Source organism: Cinclus cinclus, chromosome 6 (assembly GCF_963662255.1).
Source record: "Cinclus cinclus chromosome 6, bCinCin1.1, whole genome shotgun sequence".
Lineage (NCBI taxonomy): Eukaryota > Metazoa > Chordata > Aves > Passeriformes > Cinclidae > Cinclus > Cinclus cinclus.
Window position 1 is genome coordinate 48,844,584 of NC_085051.1, and position 18,243 is coordinate 48,862,826.

Below are 18,243 nucleotides of genomic sequence, written 5' to 3' on the forward strand. Positions count from 1 at the left end.
TTATCTTAAAACTATAACATATTTTAAAAACTAAGAAGTACCAAGAAACATTGAAATTACAACAATTTTAAAGTCTAGCATTCTCAGTTATACAATTAACATTTCTTTTTTATGGAACACCCTGTATTTGTAACATACCTCTGTATAGTGAGGCTGCATGGAATGAGAGTCAGTAGAAAAAAGGCATTCCAGGAACTCCATATCTCCAATGGATAAGTCAGTACTAAAACTTCGAGAGGCAGTCCTTTGTCTTTGCTCGTAAGACACTTTGATGCCAGTACCTATAAACCTGGATTATTAAAATTATAAATTATTAAAAGTAGCATAAATTAGCAACAATGATGAAAAGTCAAGAATTCAGTATGTAAAAAAAGGATCACTACAATCCTTTAAAAATCATTAAAACACCGTAATTTCTCAAAATAGATGAAAATATCCAATAATAACAGACTTAGCAACAAAGACAATGAAGGTCATGTTACATAATCAACAATGGTCAGCTTAGAGAAAGTTGCAAAGAACATTTTAGGCATCTAACCTGAGGTGTAATTCATATAAAACTAACATCCTTAGATAGACAATGAAGTTGTCAAATGTCTGACAAAGTCTAAATTATATACATATGGTAAAAATATATATATACACCCTTAGATATTTTACCTCATGCACTGTGCTCAGATGGTAAAAATTTCTGCAAAAAGAGACTGTTCCCTGACTTTGATAATAGAGTTACAATTATCTTGTTCTCACTTAGGCTTTATCCCTACTGATATCATATTTTGCACTAAGTAAAACCTTAAGCTCCTTCAAGCAGTAATGACTATATTGGAGTAACAACAGTTCTATAAAACACAGATATTTCTAAAGAAATCATTTACTTAATGATTCTTGACTCTCTAGGCTTCTGTTGTAGAAACTGTACCTAATTTAGTTCATCTGTTAAAAAGCTAGGTGATTTTAATGTTTATTCTCCTTTCTTCCTCTGCTTTCATTTTTGTTTTAAATAAGATGTCTTGGACAAAAGATGTCAAAATTCAAGACTATTTTGAAATTAATAAAGAAGTCTAATGCAATTCAAATATCAAGTGACAATTCCTACGGAAATAAACTTACTTTATTCAAATTCACTTAAAATATATTTTTGTTAATTATATTTATTAATAAGCAAAGTTATACCTAAGGTGATCATGAGAACAAGCTTCTGCAAATACTTCTCGGAAGGACAGAAAATCTTCTGTTGAAAACTTAACTGGCTCAATCTTTTCTATTCGGGCAAAGAAATCCCGAGCCATTGGTGTCAATGGGTTAAGGTTCAGTGAACTTTCAGGTGGGGGTAAAGGGTCAATATGAAGTACAGACACTGAGAAAGTTCCAACTGCCAGTCTAAAAAGTAGCTCAGGTCTGGATTCATCCACAGAAACAGATCTGGATGGAATAGCTGAAATACAAAATTAAGTTCACGTAATTTTTCAGCAATAACACATTTATAAAATCATCTTACTTTTGATTTTCATTTCTTTTTACCAAGTTGCTGCATAACAATTCATTTTTATAATTATCTAGGGAGAACTATCTGTCTGTTGTTACTTACATGTCCTTCTTAAGGAAGTCTGGTGAACCATATTGGCTGTTAGTGAGGATCCTCTTGGAGGATGTAATTCTTGTTTGTTACGATCAAGAAAGTCACCCCAAGTTGGCTGAAGCTAAAACAAAAAACATATATGATCTTAAATTTGCAAAGAGTTGTTAGACATTAAATCAAACATAAATACTAAGGTAAATGAACAAAAAAACTCCAACATGCATAAACAACCAACAGCATTCCATTCCATGGAGAATTAGTGCTCAACTTATCAATACAGGTATGCTTTACTTTGAGATATGCTTTTTAATTCCACAGGTTTTTAAAGCTGAAGTTACACTCCCCAAGAGCATATATTTTCTACTTCCACAATTACTCTCCATGATTTTCATTAAGGAAAACATTAGGTACACAACAGATTTGGGAACGATAACAGCATAGTTTTCACATTGTTTGAGGGAAAAATTAGTACAACAATTTCATAAAACACTGCCTGTGTGGTCCATTTTCAGAGAAAGCCAGGTGGTACACACGCAGTAATTAAAAAGGAAATAAATCACAAAGCATCCTATATAAGCCTCAAGGCATTTGAAAACACATTTCCAAGCTTAGTAGCTAAATAAATGAGAATAATTCCAATACCATTTACATAGCAGAAAAGGAATACTATCAGCTTTAAACATTTCAATTGTTCTAGAATTTTGCAACAGTTCCTGACATTCTAAAGAATGCAGCAATTATGCAACAGTTTCAGACAGAAGGCTAATTTCTAAAAGATTCCAAACACAGTTAATACTATACCACTGTAGTGCTCAGTGGAGATCCTGCTGGTGTAGTTGTGTATGTACTGGTCAAAGACAAGTCTAGATCCATGGTTGGAGGATCTCCAAGAGGTGGAAGAGAGGAAAGGCTGTGGGACATGTCCATTTCAGCCATTGAAAAGAAAACTTCTTCCTCTAGTAGAGAGCCACAGGTAGTAAAGAGTTATTTACTAATTAAAAAACAAAAAAAAAAACTTTATTTCTAACAGACATGCATTCTTAAGTCCAGAAATCTAACTACTACATAGAATAACCAGCTAAATATGTAATTTACAGAAGTTCCAAGTTTTCTTGACATGAGACTAGTAGTATCTTTTGGGAGAGATTTAAATAAAACTAAAAAGACAAAAGAACTCAAACATTAAAACAGTTAAATATCTCACTATCATATTCAAATCGGTGTAATTTCTATAAATTAATACATTCTCCTTTTGACAAATCAAAGTATTTCACATTAGCAATAATTAGCAAAAAAGCATTCATATAAAATCAGATAAAAACAACTATTATTCTAGATGCAATTTCCTCAACCACACATTTGAAAAGACGTCATGCTCTATCTGTTTTTAGCATGTTGCACATTAACAGAAACTGAACAGTTTTAAGGAAATACTGAATCAAGTCTAGCCTGATACCTGAACTAATTAATTTTTTACTGAACTTTACAATTAATGGCATATAATTACTTTAGGTCAAAGTTATTTTAATACATAGATTGGTAATATTAAAATACAAGCAACCACCTTAAACAATCTTAACAAGAAGTTATTTGCTATTTTGCATCATTTATACTTGCCACGACTAGAAGGTGTTCTGGCACTCTCTGTCTCATAGAAGCTTTGTTCAGATGATGCTCCTGCAGATAAAGACTCTTTCCTTAAATAACGTTTCAACTCCATCTGAATCCGATACTCATCCTCCTGTTGCATTGGCCGGTTCTTCCTATCCTTATTTGACAAGTCTATCCTGCTTAGACTCTCTGAAGTCAAAAAAGGGACAGAAATCCTACTGTAATTTCCTTAACAGTATCCCTAATAAAATTCAAAAATTCATCTGGAAATGAATCATTGATGTGTATATCTGCATGTGTAGTTATAGACATGTCTGTTATATATCAGATGTGTACATTTGTGCATTTTGTTGGTTTGAAGGTTTTACTTGTTCAGAATAGATCACTCTATTAACTTCACATCTGATGAAAATATTTCAAGGTTATGTATGCAGTGTGTTGGCACATAATATTCATACATTTCTCAGTCAGCTCAGGACTAAGGCCACAAACTCTTAAAGGTTTTACTATTAAGGAATTATTATTAAAGTTTCAGGTTTGAAGATGATGCATGGGAAACTATGTAATACTTCTTCAGTTGTTCAAAAACAACAAACACATCCAAGAAAAAAAGTACATCAGTATTAGAAGAATTAAGCACCTATCCAGGATACGACAGATCTTTCAAAAATACTATCTACCCTAACAAGTGCTGTTTCGTAAAATAGGTGAGGGGAACAAACCAAAACACTCTCATACTTTTACTGCAGCAGTTGAAACACTGCTCTTAATTCTTCACAAATACAGACAAACTCAATTACAGTCAGCTCTGTATTTTCTGTGCCTGTCACTAAAACCTAAGACAGAGAAGATAAGTTCTTCCTGTGAAACAGAAGCTACAAGAACCAGAATTTGTTTGTCTCCCAGTTTTCTTGACCCAGAATTCCCTCACTTCTTGTATTATTATACAGTCAAATGTTGAGCCTTATTTGTTGGTTTTTTTTTCATTACTGGATGTACAATTTGCAACTGAAGACAATAAATTAATCATAGTCTTAACTCACAGCAGCTATAAAGTATGTTACTAATATCAGATAAAAACTCATAATAATGTATCACTACATTTTTTTCCAACTGAGGGAGCTTTTTTATCTTGCGAAAGATAAAAAAGTTTCTTCTACTACACGTTTTACTTCTACAGAACATTCACTTGCCTGGTCCAGCAATAGCTGCTACCATGTCCAATAGAAGATGAACCTGCCTTGGTGACAAAAACAGATGTACAGAATCTATTTGTCCATCTATATCCAACTAAAAAGAAAAGGAAAAAAAATCTGTCAAGAACACTCACGGAATTTGTCTTTGCACAACTTGAATCAATTACTTGGATAACAGATTTTTATGCTGGAGGGAACACAGTCATTCCACCAGTATCTTCATCTTCTATACAACTAGAAACTTAATTTTGTGTTTCTCCCAACCTTTAGCTCCGCAGGATAAATGCAGATGTGACACTGACTATTAGCTTAAAATAAATACACAATCTCACAACAGAAAAAAAAAAACCAAGAATTCCATTATTCTAAACTTTTTTTCTTTAATAATTCCCAAAGTAATAAAAAATAAAGTTAGTTTTACTTATTAATAATGAGATATTCAAATAAGCACCTTTTGAAACAGACCTTAAAACTGTAAAGGTCTTCTGTCTTATATATTTATACTTTTGAAATTGGCAGCATTTCTCTATTTCATACCAAGGAAAATGTTTTTTTACTTTTGAAGGACTCTTCTTAAGTGAATAAACAAGAACAGTTAAAGATTGACTAGAAATTGCTGGACTAAAAAAAAAAACCCCTTCTCTACTGCAGTAGAAACTTTGTTTTCTATAAAATATGGTACACTATACCAAGCAGCTCAGCCAATTTAAAAACTGGAGAAAAGGGGAATATATTACACAGCTTTACTAATAAACTCACTACCACGTCTACTTGTTTTTTGAACACTAAAATTCAGTCTCTCTCTAACATGCAGGAATTCTCATTTAACAGATTTCAGTGTGCCCTGACTCATCTGGCTACCATAAAGATGTCTTTTTGCACACATTTATTAGGTTAAAATGTAAAGAATCAACATTAAAACTACAGCAATTCTGTTCCCTTGAGAATATTATACTTTTTTCATATGTACTAGAAAAAAAAATTCTACAGAACTATTCATTTAGTTAAAGACCAGGAAAGCATGACTAACCTTAGCTCCAGGAAGTACTTCATTTTGCTTTAATGTCAGGCTTAACTCCATTCTACCAATCAGCTTACAGATCTGCACAGGGTCAGAAGGAGTAATTTCTGGCAAGTTTCTTGTTAATTGTGGATGTGGCTCATAAATGATTTTTGGATTCCAGCTGGGTGAAAGCTTTGGTTCAGTCGCCTTAAAAAGTTACAGATAGGAGGAAAAAGAATGCATCCCATTTCTTAAGAAAAAAATGCAAAACACAAGCATTTTAAATAAGTCTATCACACAAATAATCACTTTACAAGCCATAAATTTGACATTAGGCATTAAAGGCATTAAAAACATGCATTGATAAGTAAAAAAAAGGCACACAGAATGTGAAGCATTAGGCCTTTGGAAAAGGAAGAGCAAGTTTCCACAGAATAGTGAATTGCCAGGTTCTTAAATTTCTAGTTCTTAAAATCTATATTAGTGTAACAATATATTCTTTCATTTTACATCCTTATATAATGCATTTATTTTTACCAGCTGTGTGGCTGAACACACTGGGGAGGACTTGGCCGATGCAGGAAACTCATCCCAGAAGAAGGAGACACCTGAGAGCTGCAGTAATTTGTGAGCAAAAGCTGTGGGCTGATGTACATTAATTCCAGAGCACTCATCTGCAGTTTCATCACAGTACATAGTTCTGGGAGGCAAAAGAGAGGAAATAAGGACAGTGGGTACATGCAAATTGTTACTTGTGCCTTTTAGGCTTTCAGTATGTACATGGTCTCTCCATACTTTTACAGTGCTGTTCACTGTCATGAAATGAAAACTCACCACTCTCTGGGAATAAGTGGAAACCTCTACTTTTCTATGGGACACCACCAGAAAAGCAAGACGTGCTTCCAATGTGAACATACGTTGGAGAACACAATAACCTGAAGCTTACAAATGTTTAAAACTAAACATACTTCATTAGCAATTCTAAGTAAGCATCAGTTTTATTTGATGCTGATCACAATACTTTGCAAGAAAGTATGATTACACTCCCCCATAGGTTGAAAATAATCTACATTAAGAACATGTACACTATTCATGTTCAAAGTAATACAAGAATTCACATGGACTCTTTTGAAAGCTCACCTAAATTTTTTCAGGGCTTTGGAGTTTTTTTCAGGACTGTACCTTTTTCACTAAAAAGATTTAAAGTGTCTTACTCAAAAGGGTCACTTCCCTTGTCCAACTACACACATGGTCTGACTGGACAACAATATACACTAGCTGTTGAATGTCTGAGGAATGTTATTAACTGTAGAAGTAGATGAAAATATATACTGGGAAAAAGCAGACCTCTTCTAATTTGATGGTTAAATAACTTTAGCATAAGTGGAACCTGAGTGAAGACAATGCTCACTAGCATTATAAAAGCAGTGCTCAAGAGTAAGTGTCTAATATATATGAAGAATAGGTTCATATGAGTAAAGTGTGTTTTACAGGAAACAGCAAAAAGTGCCTTAGGAAAAACAGATTTAAAAAAATAAAATGTACCTTTCAACTCTGATTTCAAGCGCAGTTCCACTTTTAGAGTTTTCTGGCACATGTTCTATTCGCAGCACAGTATCTAAAAAGGTAACTTTCACTCTTCTTAAAACTTAAAAGAGAAAATAAAAAAATACAGTGCAGAGTATTAGATCAAGTTACTAAATGCTTACTTTTGTAACCATGTTAAATGGTTTTTGACTTTAAGTTGTCAATATTTATTTCAGTTTTATTTCAAATTATCAGTTGAGTTTAATAGGGTAACAAGACTTCAAGAGACAATATAAACCCCTATTAAGTGACCAATATGTACATCCATAGCATACAACTGCTCTCTAAGGCTCAGACATTTGAGCAGGTGACAGTTCAAACCAAGTTTTCCTGTAGCTCAGTGTGGATGATCCTCAAGAAAAGTAACACCTTCACTGTGCACTATGTCTGAACTATTAAGCATTGCTGCAGCAGCGTGCTGCCCGAACTGAATAATTCCATATATCTAGATGGGACTTTAAACATTTCCCTTACCTCAGGCATTTCTGCACAAGGTTCTCCACCACATAATGCAGTCATAAGCCCTTAGTTTTGTCCACTTAGAAAAACCACCTCCAACAAAAAACAGTTTCTGAAGTATTTCTATCAACATGGTGTGATTGTGGAAATGCATACAACATATCAGGTCAGCTTTGCATAAACACAGCTGAAAATACATTCTCCATTTCTCCTTCAACAGCATCACTATTAGCAATTGATGAATTACACAGCCATCTCCAAAACCAAAACATGCCATCAATCCCTCAGGCACAGATTTAGCTGGATTTATTCTGGTGAAAACAAATACTAACTTGCCCCAAAACAGAGTTCAGTCTGTCCACTGAGGGAAGTATACAAATATTTTAGGAAGTAAATGGGAATTTTTTTCCCCACTTCAAAATCAAGATCACTTGTCCTGCATTCCTCTTTAGACTTTACAAGCAATGCTAGCAAGTGAAAATTAGTCAGGTAAGTCAGGGCAGTTAAGATACCATTTTGTAAAACTGAGACACAACATAAACCAATTAAGTCTCAGATGTTAATTCAGATGTCAATAATTAATTCATACCTGTTTCAATAGTTTCTGCAAACTTCTCAAGTCCTTCAAAAGGCTGGGACCCTTCTCCTTGTTCATCTGTCAATTTTTGGCTAAGACACTCTTTTGCAAGCTGCATACTACTAGTCATAAAACTTGACCAATACATAGGCTCAGAACCAGATGCTGTGGAGTAAAATTAATCTTAATAAATTAAACATGAACTTTACAAAACTATAAAGACAAAACAGAGCAGTACATTTGGTACATTCAGGAAAGAGTTTCAACATCTTAGTAAGAAGTTATACTTAAAAACAAATTTTAGTTATCTCTTTATAAAATTTACTACTTTAAAATTAATGTAATCTATTTATACCACCCTGGTAAGGTTCTGGTATTTGAAAACTCAGTATTAACAAGATGAAATCAGGTAATCAACAGAGTACTCAATTTTCAGCAGTGGTTTAAGCAATTTAAGCACTTAATTTCTGGAGTTCTTTTACTATATTGGTATGTTTTTACAGGCATTACTGGCAAAACTAATTAAGTCCTATTTTTAGGAATTATTTCAAAGTTTCTTATTTCTCTTGAAACATATCCTGCATGGCAAGGTTTAAAATGTTATCTTAGTATATTTGAAACATGTTTTAAATACCTAACACAGACCTGACACAGTAAGTAAAATATAATAAAATTCAAGAGCACAGCAGGTATTAAGATGAACAAGCTTTTCAGCAGCCAGATTAACTTAATTGACAATACATTCCTACCAGCTAATGCCAAGGTCATTGTGAGCAAATGCTATAAAACTATGGATTAGAAAACTTTATGAAATTAATCTATCACACTCTAATACAGGCATACAAAAATAAAACTAGCTCAAATACAACTGTGTTAAACAGGTAAAACATTTTGAGTTAAGCATTCAGGTCTGGCAATATCCACATGGCTATAGATGTGTGATAAAACCAGCAACATGGGGTTTTTTCTAGACTATTTGGTCTATTATAAAGCACTGTACATCAAAGAGATCTAATTGGATGAAGGTGAAGAAAAGAAGTTTCTTCACAACACTATCATTCCTTCAAAACAATAATCTTACACCAGAAAGTAACAGAGCTCAAAACTCAAGTCCAGTTAAACAACTAAGGATTATACATGTAAGCAAGTAAGTCATTTAAGGTAATTTGCAAAAGATGAGAAATAGGTTTTACACATTTTTTTCCTTCTTTTTGTATTCAAAAATGTTTTCTTTCACCTTCTCTACACTACAAGAGGGAAATCAAATTAAAATCTTTCAGACATTCAAACAATTTTCACAACAGTACAAATTTATCACACCGTACAACAGTAAAAATTTATCCCAAGGACAAATCTCAACTAGATCAGTAACAAGCATCTGGATTCAGACAAGCTAAAAGAACTCAAGACAACCCTCTCAGCATTATAATCAAGATTAGTATGTATTTAGAGTACTTAAAAGTCATTATTTCACACAGCAATAGCAATTAAAATGCATTTGTTGTTCTCTAAATAGACAAGAAGATGCATCTTTCAGCCTAGAGTAGACAAAGAAAGCCAGAACCTCCCTTAACTCCCTCCCTCCAGTCTTACACCATGGTATTGTCCTGTTGCCACCCAAAAGTCAACTACTAACACTGCCTCACAGCACTGTACAAACAACACCCAAAAAACTTCAAAAACTCCTTCCCACACTTGCATCTCTATGGCTCTGAAACAGCTTGGAACACACACAACAGTAGGAACTTTATAAGCATTTCAAGTTATTTAACACAGCAATAACTGAGTTGACAACCAACTGACAAACACCTAACAGTTTTTTATTAATTCTCAATCATTAACGTATGGAAGCTAAATGATACTTTAAGTAAGGCTAAGAAATTACTAAAGCAAGGGGAGACTTTTGACTCTGAAAAAACTGTAACGAATCTTCTTTTCTAAAATCAAAAAACAAGCCTACCAAGCCTTGGTCTTGGCCTGAAGACCATCTCTAATCCTTTTACTTCTAATGCACAGTTATCCTGCAGCAAAGATCCCCACGGGACAGATAAAGAAATTGACTGGATAAATCCATCTGTGACTTCCAGAGGTGCATCAGCAGACTCCAGGATCTCGTTAAGACACTAGAAAATAATAAAATAAAATTTTAAAATCATAATTTTTTTAAAAATCACATCCATAATTTTGCACCTAACAAACTATTTGATGCTACTAGAAAGTTAATTAGACAAAAAAAAGACACCTTCAAGTATTTAAATTCCATTGCAATTTCACACTACCTAGCTCTCAGAATTGCTCTGTAGCTGCATTATCTGTATTTTTGCACTATACAAAAAAAGTCTGCTAACTTACTCTTATAAATACTGGAATATGGACAAAAGTTAATCTGCTCTTTCTTTGGCAGCACTTGAAGAAAACTGAAAACAGACTGACAGTAAAAACACAAAAAGTACCTAGTTTCTATGATAGGAGTATTTAATAGCATGCAATTTCACTGTAAATTTCATCTTTGATTTCACTGATGATAGTGGAACAATGGACCCAAACAATCTTCCCTTGCTGTGTAACATAGTTGTCATTTCCGAATCCTGTCTTTTATAGTGGCATTATAAACACTGCTAGCATCAAGTTGTCCAAAGTATCATACAAGCTCTAATGGAGTAGTTTAGGATTTTCAAGTTTTCCACAATCCTCAGAAGACTCCCTTGTTGCTCTATACAAGTTTCACTACATCCATACGCATGAAACATATTCTTCATGCTTAGGTTAATAAAAAAGCAAGTTCCTGACTGTGCTTTGATTTAAAAATGTAGTTAAAACTTCAGTTCTGGACAATAAGTACCTAGGCTGCTTTAAAGAAACAAATCCCAGTCTTACTCACATACCAAATCCAGTGAGTGCAACTTTCCAATGTAAACAAGACTCTGCTAAAGACTGTGGTTGTAATAGGACATAATCTTTAACTGGCAAGAAAAAGTGTGGGTTTGACCTTCCTGAGTTTTGAACAAGGCCACTGATTTTACCTGAGAAAATGCATAAATTCAACACCATAGGATTTGAAAAAATAAGGTTTTAAAAGTTGTTTGCCATTTCAATTGTATTTAAAATTATATTTCAATTATATAGAATAATTTAAAAATAAAGAAAATGAGTTTTCAGAAAATTACATTCTTAATTCTTATGTCTCCAGGTGCAATTTTCCCATCATGTTAACTTGCTGCTCCCCTTATGTTCTTAATAACCTTGCTTTTAGGGTTTTGTTTGCCTTGCATGTTCAGCTATTCTAGTTTCTGTTCCAAAGTCCACTCAAGCAGCAGAAAAAGACGTCAACTTTAAAGAAACATAACTTTAAAAGTTCTATAGGGAAATTATTTAGGAATCAAATAATCAACTAAAATTCAGTGACATTAAAATTTTATAAAATAAATAAAAGCTCAAACATATTTTAATTTATATTTAAGAATTATACATGTGGCAATAGCATAAGGCAAAAATAATTATTAGATATGAAAATTGTATTTTAAAACACCACAGGTTCATTTAAATTACTTGACTGAATTTACAATTTGCTATAGCTGGAAATAAGCTAACTACCATATTTTGAATAAGTCTGACTCAGATGTCTTTTTGGTATCCATGCGCACAGTGATAAAAAAAATGCATTTTAGTACACTGCTTATTATTTTAAAATAGTAACTCACTGTCTAAAAGAAAAATACTGAAGCACTCTTCAGCTAAATTGCTTCATAAATAGGTCAGCTGTTCCTAGAAGGAAGTAATTAGAGCATTCCAAGTGAAATTTTAAAACTGAAGCACAGCCTTCACATCAGGACTTGTTTCCACATTATTGACCAACAGTCCACAAAAGTAGTATTTAATGTATCCTAAAATTCAACCACAAACATCATGCATACATTTTGATTCTTCTGAACATCCCCAGCCCCAAAAAGTAAAGGCATTACATTAACCCAGGAATTCCTACATGTCTCTATAGTCCAAAAACATGCAACGTTGGCTAAAGTATCTACAGTGCTGAGATGAACAGAAATTATCTGCAAAAATGGATGCCATGTAAAAATGCAGTCATCCCGGTGATTCACTGAGAACAAGGTTACAATGACTAGGGGGAAAAAAAGAGCTGTAGTACTTCCGTGACATCTGCTTTTGCAATCTGCCATACGTGAGAGTCACGTGCAGAGAACCTCAAACATGCAATTGTTTACAAGTGGAAGGGAAAAATGTTGATCCACAAATGGAGAAGATCACCTAAACATTACAGCATATTCATTTAATCACTATGTATACGTTATGCACACTTCATTTAGTACTGGCCTGTAACTGCTTTGTTACCAAGTATTTTATATTTTAAATAATATCACTTTGACTCGCAAAGAGTGCTCGATACCCACTAGAGGGCATAACAATTCAATTAAAGCGAGGCAGCCTCTCTACAAGCCTACCACAGAAAACAAGCTGCAGATTCAGCCAGAAAAGAAAAGAAAAAAAACAAACAAGCAAACAACGAAACAAGCCCACACTCTAACACTGGTAACACTGAGCACTTCTGTAAGCGTTTGCCCCCTACCACTTTCAAATATAATTTTCACACAAACAACACCACCTGCATTACACACAAAAAGCATTACCTGAAAACATCATGTATTCACAATTATTTTAAAATGTACCCTGCGTGGCCTAATACCAGTACATGCTCCAGAAAAAATGTGGTTTGGAAAACATTAAAGCAAAGGACCTAGCTCATCATCTACGCCACCCTGGAACTCAGTGACTGATTCACTGTAGGGCTTAAGTCTCCTCAAGACAGACACACGACTGCGGTAGAATTTAGAAAAACCTTTAGAAATAGAAAAACCTTTACAAAATGCTACAAGCACAGTAATCCAAAGGTCTGTCTCTACATTCTGCTGGAAATATACACGCCTGTGTATAGTCACATACATACAAAAAAAAACCGTAAGTGCCAGGACTGGAGTGTGACAAGCCACCTGCTGAGCAAACGCCAGCTAAAATCAGCTTTCTTTTTGTCAACAAGTACTTTCCCCGCTACAAGACGAGGGGACAATCTTTTAGAGATCTACACAGACTAAGCTCGGCATAACACTATTGTTAAGGACCAAGACGTCTGCGGAACAAAGACAACGCATAGACACAGGGATTACTTTGTTTTCCCTATCTCTAGTAGTCAGTAAACACAATCCTCATTAACTACAGGGATTTCTAGCAGTTTGGGCTACACAAGCTCGTTCGCCCTGAAATATCACTAGCTAGTGCTTTCTTCCAGTTTTTGTTTCCTTTCTCGTAATTAAAAATTATGCAATCGAAGTATGGCTGGAAAACTATACTGTAATAAATGCCAAGATTTTTTTTTTCTTAAGTGCTAGCGTATCAGACAACAGTTCCCTGGATTAAATGCTAATTATGGCTCTAACTCTTTGCATAAAAGAGGCTGGGTATTGAAAATAAAGTGGGTGGCAGCCGGGGGCAGAGAATCAGCTGGTCCCTCAGACGCAGCAGGAGCCGAGGGGGTGAAGCGCCAGCATCTCTTACCCACTTATCCAGAGGGACCTGCGTCAAGGAGCCGGTGCCCTGGTAAAGATCCAGGCTGAGCTGTTCCAGGCTGAGCTTCTCCTGCAAGAAGTGGCCCAGGTACCTCTGCAGCAGGTACCTGCAGGCTCTCTTCTTGATGGACTCCGAGAAAGGCCACGGCATGGCGGCTGCTCGCCGGGGGCCGCGAGGCCGGCTGGCGGGACGGGGCCGGGCGGCGGGCGGAGAGCGGCGGCGCGAGGGGGAGCAGCGGCGGCCGCCGGGCCAAGCCTCGCCCCTCGGCGCGGGCTATGGCGGGAGCTCCCCGCTGCCGGGCGGCACCGCCGCCGCCCCTCACGCCCCGGCAGGGCGGCACTGCCCGCCCTAGGGCGAAGAGGCGCTGACAGGCAGCTCCATCCTCACTCGGACACCGCCGCCGCCGCCGCCATCTTCTCGGCGGCGCGGGCGCGGAGGGGCCGCTGCAGCCGCGCTGCGCGGGGAAGGCGCCGGAGTCCGGCGGGAGGGCAGCCCTTCCCCGTCAGCTCTGCGCCTCCGGCGAGGCGGTCCGGTCCGATCGCGGCCGTTCGTCTCCTTCCTCCCAGCAGCCCCCCGCCGACCACCGGCACCGTGACGTGCGGGAAGTGGCGTCGCCGAGCGGAGGAGGCGGGGGCGGAAGCGGCCGCTGGAGGGGGCGGTGCGGCCGGAAGGCGTCGCGCAGCCGGTGGCGCCGGGGCCGCCTCTCCGGGGAGCGGCCCGGCAAGCGGCGGGGCGGGCGCCGTCCGCTGAGCTGAGCTGAGCTGAGCGGGGCGGGGCGGCGGGCGCGTCCTGAGCCGTGCGGAGCCGTGCGGAGTGGTGGGTGCGCTCCGGGGCGCGGCGGGGGTGTGGTCCGTGGGAGAGGGAGGCTACGCTGCTCGGTACCCAGCTCTCCTCTTGCCTTTAGCTTCTTCGGAATTTGTAGGTCGAAGGTGGGATTTGACAGGAAGCGGTGGATCCCGTGGAGTGAATGTCCCGCATGTTGCGGATCGGTGATTTGCAGCCCGATTTCCTCTTGGCAGCAGTGTTCAGCTACCGGAGCTCTCGGGGCACGTCCCGAGGGGCTTTCCCTGCTGTCCCAGCCGGGTTCCACGGGGGTCAGCTGAGGCCTTCTGGCCGCACTGGTGCCCGCGGGGCCGCTGCCGGAGGCGATAGCCCCGCTGCAGCTGTCCCGTTTTGGTTCCAGTTGCGCGCAAAGACAGGCAGCCTGGATCTCTGAAATGTATCGGCAGTTGTGCGTAAAAGATGAACAGGGGCTTTATCTTTTAGTGACCGCAACAAACTGTAACAGCTGCTGCTAATTCCTAAAGTCTCTGATAACTCGTTTAGTTCCACAGACTTTTCTAAGTCTTCCTTAAATTCACCAACAGTAGGTTTTTGGTTTCTGCAGCTATTGATTTCACTTTTTCCAGGCATGACTTGTCTTCCTCCTACATTCTGGAACAGCAAAGGGCAGAATTAATGACCATTGCATCGTGACAGAATCTTTATACCACAGAATGCGAGTTAACTTGCCTAAGAAAAACTAGCTTTAGTGATACTGCTACCGCTTCTAAATGTTTATGTAATCTTTTTCAGCACTTTTTCTGAATATCTTGGGTTTGAGTTCTCTAGACTGTCATTTCATGGGTTATGAAAGTCAGTGGGTCTCATAGTATGTTTTTTTTTTTTTTTGGAAAATGTGAAATATGTCTTATATGTGAAATATGTTTAAAGCATAACTTGTGTTTTATGGTGTTAATATATATTGAGTGCAATGGCATAATAAATCTAAAATAAATGTTTCTATATGCAGAATGGAGACTGATTGCAATCCTATGGAGTTGTCCAATAATACAGGATTTGAAGAGGATTCTGATTATAGAGACTTCGAAGGAACAGATGTGAAAGATATGAGACTAGAAGCTGAAGCTGTTGTAAATGATGTTTTGTTTGCCGTCAGCAACATGTTTGTGTCAAAAACCCTTCCCTGTGCAGAGGATGTGGCATATATCAATGTGGAAACCAGGGAAAGGAACAGATACTGTCTGGAGCTCACCGAAGCAGGACTCAGGGTAAACTAACTTGTTCATAATTTCTTAAACTTCTTTGTTTTGAACAACGACCATATTCAAAAGGTGCCTAGAAAAATGTTTCACTGACAGCCATACATATTCCCCTTTATGAAGGCCTGAACTACATGTTTTCTTCTAGAAGAGAGAACTGTAGCTAGTATCTTCCAACAAAGCAAGAAGGGAACTTAATAAAAAAAACCCCAGGAATTTATTTAAGACACAAAATGGTGATGGTAGAATCAGCAATTTCTTACAGGTATGTCAATCTTTGGTTTTTACCCAAAGAAGTCAGTAATGCAACGTCTATACAAATTTTTTTTGCACCATTTGTAATTTTTGCACAGACCTGTAGATGTGAGACTTCTTTTCAAAGGATGTATTTTACTGATATCCTGAGTTTTGGACAAAAGGTATTTGAAGTTGACTTAAATGCTGTATAACCAGTAAGCCCCATAGTAGAAAGCAGAGACTGCAATTTAAATCCAGTATTTTTTGTTCTTACGGTACTGCCCTGACAGGCAAAGTTAAACGTTGTGCTACATGTGCCAAGGTGATCATCACCACAGAAATTTAACCACCCAATTCTTTTTTGTTGCAGGTAGTAGCTTATGATTTTGATCAGACTGATGACAGACTGCAAACACCATATCATGAGACTGTCTACTCCTTGTTGGACTCTCTCAGCCCTGCGTATCGAGAGGTGTTTGGAAATGCATTACTACAAAGACTAGAAGCTTTGAAGAAGGAAAGTCAGTCATGATTTACCCAGATATGAGGAAGATTTAGTGCCAGAAGGAATTCTTGGTATGAAGCACTGAGATCTTCCTACAAACTTCTTAAGTTTCATTTCTTGCATTAAAGTCTACTTCATGCTAGTACATTATATAATATTTTGCTACCATGGATTTGCATATATCACACTGTTATTAAAAGCTGCTTTCATAAATGGCAGAAAAAATTCTTAATTTTACTTTTTATTGTAAATGAGCATGTAAGTTGCTCCATGGAGTGTTCAAAAACCTTGGTCTCTTTTCCAAGTCTAATTATTCAAAACTAAAAAGAAATAGAGACTGAATGTTATAGACATAAGTAGTAATTCTTCGTGTGCTTTCTGATACTGCTGATAATTTTCATGCCTTCTTTTTAAAATAGAAGGTAACTACTTGCTCTACCCAGTTAATGAAAAAATAACTGGAAAACTTGTGCAAAGAATTCCTGCTGATTTGCTATGCATAAATCTGAAAGTTGTCAGCTTTGTAGCTAGAAAGATGATTCTTCAACAGTTGAGTGTTGCTTATATAGTGGCAGTATCTGACTTAAAAGTAAAGCTCAGCATTAATTGATCTGTCCTTGTCTATGGCAACCAGCAAGCTCCAAATAATAAACGAGATGAACTGCTTATAATATGAATGTATTATCTGAACCACAAATGATTAAGCACAGAATTAATGGGCTACACATTTCCTAAAAATGAAGTTATCTATGCTGTAAATATGTACGCTATACTACAACAGTTTGAGAGGCTTGGAAGGACTGTTTACTATTTTGAATGTGTGTTTACATGATGTACAGGATCAAGAGTATTTTTGCTTCAGCCTTTACTTTCTATAATACAGTACTTTGGTACTCCCAATTTTCACGTTTTCTCCCTTAATTGTACAGTGTCCTCTCCTAATGAATACTAAAGTAAGCTCTGATGTTAATTGCATTGTATTGGTTTGAAACCAAAGGCTGTATGAAATTTGCTAAGACTAATACAACCTGGAAGATATAACTTGTATTTTCTACTTAAAAACTGGTACAACTGTCTTTATAAACCTATTGTTCTGATATAACTTTTCAAGTATGTACTGAATGGTAGACTTTTTAAAAATTAGAGTTGGGTAGAAATGCTTGTACAGTTGAACTGATGTTCTGTGACATTCATACTTTTTGTATTCTTCTATTATTCTGTATTTGTGTCTTTATTTAAACAATCCTGCCCTTATTCTATGCTTTTGTGATGAGTACGTTCAGTAGCTTTTTTGGAGCCACACTTAGGGATTTATTGGTTCTCTCAGATTCTAGTGACTTCAGTAGCACTATGTTGATTTCTGCCTGCTATGAGTTAGTCATATGGATCAGACAAGCCTAGTAGAGCTTTTGTAATGGCTTTGGGTTAGCAATGTGCAACTATGACAAGACAACTGTAATTAGTGCTTCTGTTTTTCAGAGCTTAATTTCATGGTTATTATCTTTCTGGGTTGAAAATTCTGAAACTAGTCCACTGCCCTAGGGTATGCTTCCATGCTCCAAAAATTGTTCATAGGCTCTCTTTTGCACACAGGTCTGTGGCATGTGGTTAGTCCTCTGTGAGGAGAATGTACTTTAGCAAATTTATATTTTAATATTTTTCCTTGGAACTGATTTATTTGTTCAATTTCAATGACTAAAGAATGAAATAAATGGACCAGTGCATTGAAGTTTTCTTATGGGGGGTGGAGCTACTGTAGAGTGGGAAGTGAACAACTGAAATAAACATGCCCTTAGAAAAATCTTAAATAGCTCGAGTGTTTGGCAAACTGGTTGGAAACTTGTATCAGCTGAAACTTAGTCAT

The 18,243-nt window shown here is 37.0% G+C and overlaps 2 protein-coding genes across 8 annotated transcripts in view; one reads left to right on the forward strand and one right to left on the reverse strand.

The window, feature by feature from the left end:
* The window catches only part of ATG2B (autophagy related 2B), a 42,001-nt gene extending 27,870 nt beyond the window's left edge, over positions 1 to 14,131 (reverse strand). For 3 of the 5 annotated variants that reach the window (XM_062495527.1, XM_062495529.1, XM_062495526.1), the window contains exons 1-12: positions 13,584 to 14,131; positions 9,976 to 10,138; positions 8,028 to 8,180; positions 6,938 to 7,040; positions 5,930 to 6,092; positions 5,420 to 5,599; positions 4,387 to 4,483; positions 3,200 to 3,382; positions 2,384 to 2,538; positions 1,592 to 1,703; positions 1,177 to 1,438; positions 139 to 289 (exon numbers count right to left, since the gene is read on the reverse strand). In XM_062495527.1, coding sequence (XP_062351511.1) covers positions 139 to 289; positions 1,177 to 1,438; positions 1,592 to 1,703; positions 2,384 to 2,538; positions 3,200 to 3,382; positions 4,387 to 4,483; positions 5,420 to 5,599; positions 5,930 to 6,092; positions 6,938 to 7,040; positions 8,028 to 8,180; positions 9,976 to 10,138; positions 13,584 to 13,745 — 1,884 coding nt within the window. In that variant the 5' untranslated portion in view covers positions 13,746 to 14,131. Of the gene's footprint in view, positions 1 to 138; positions 290 to 1,176; positions 1,439 to 1,591; positions 1,704 to 2,383; positions 2,539 to 3,199; positions 3,383 to 4,382; positions 4,484 to 5,419; positions 5,600 to 5,929; positions 6,093 to 6,937; positions 7,041 to 8,027; positions 8,181 to 9,975; positions 10,139 to 13,583 lie in introns of all 5 variants that reach the window. The other 2 variants (XM_062495528.1, XM_062495530.1) reach the window with 2 other exon arrangements.
* A 153-nt stretch (positions 14,132 to 14,284) lies between these two features.
* Positions 14,285 to 17,591, forward strand: GSKIP (GSK3B interacting protein). Of its 3 annotated transcripts, none has more exons than XM_062494550.1 (3): positions 14,285 to 14,411; positions 15,388 to 15,646; positions 16,245 to 17,591. In XM_062494550.1, the coding sequence occupies exons 2-3, from the start codon at positions 15,389 to 15,391 to the stop codon at positions 16,404 to 16,406; spliced, it is 420 nt and encodes a 139-aa protein (XP_062350534.1). In that variant the 5' UTR covers positions 14,285 to 14,411; position 15,388; the 3' UTR covers positions 16,407 to 17,591. The 3 variants fall into 3 exon arrangements, with proteins under 3 accessions (XP_062350534.1, XP_062350533.1, XP_062350535.1); XM_062494549.1 differs by having other exon boundaries at positions 14,347 to 14,415; XM_062494551.1 differs by lacking the exon at positions 14,285 to 14,411 and adding an exon at positions 14,466 to 14,473.
* Positions 17,592 to 18,243: the final 652 nt, after the last annotated feature.

Excerpts from the sequence above, each read along its gene's own strand:
- GSKIP (XM_062494550.1), top strand. The coding sequence starts at position 15,389 with ATGGAGACTGATTGCAATCCTATGGAGTTGTCCAATAATACAGGATTT. Across the intron at positions 15,647-16,244 it reads TCACCGAAGCAGGACTCAGG|GTAGTAGCTTATGATTTTGA; the intron begins GTAAACTAACTT and ends TTTTTGTTGCAG.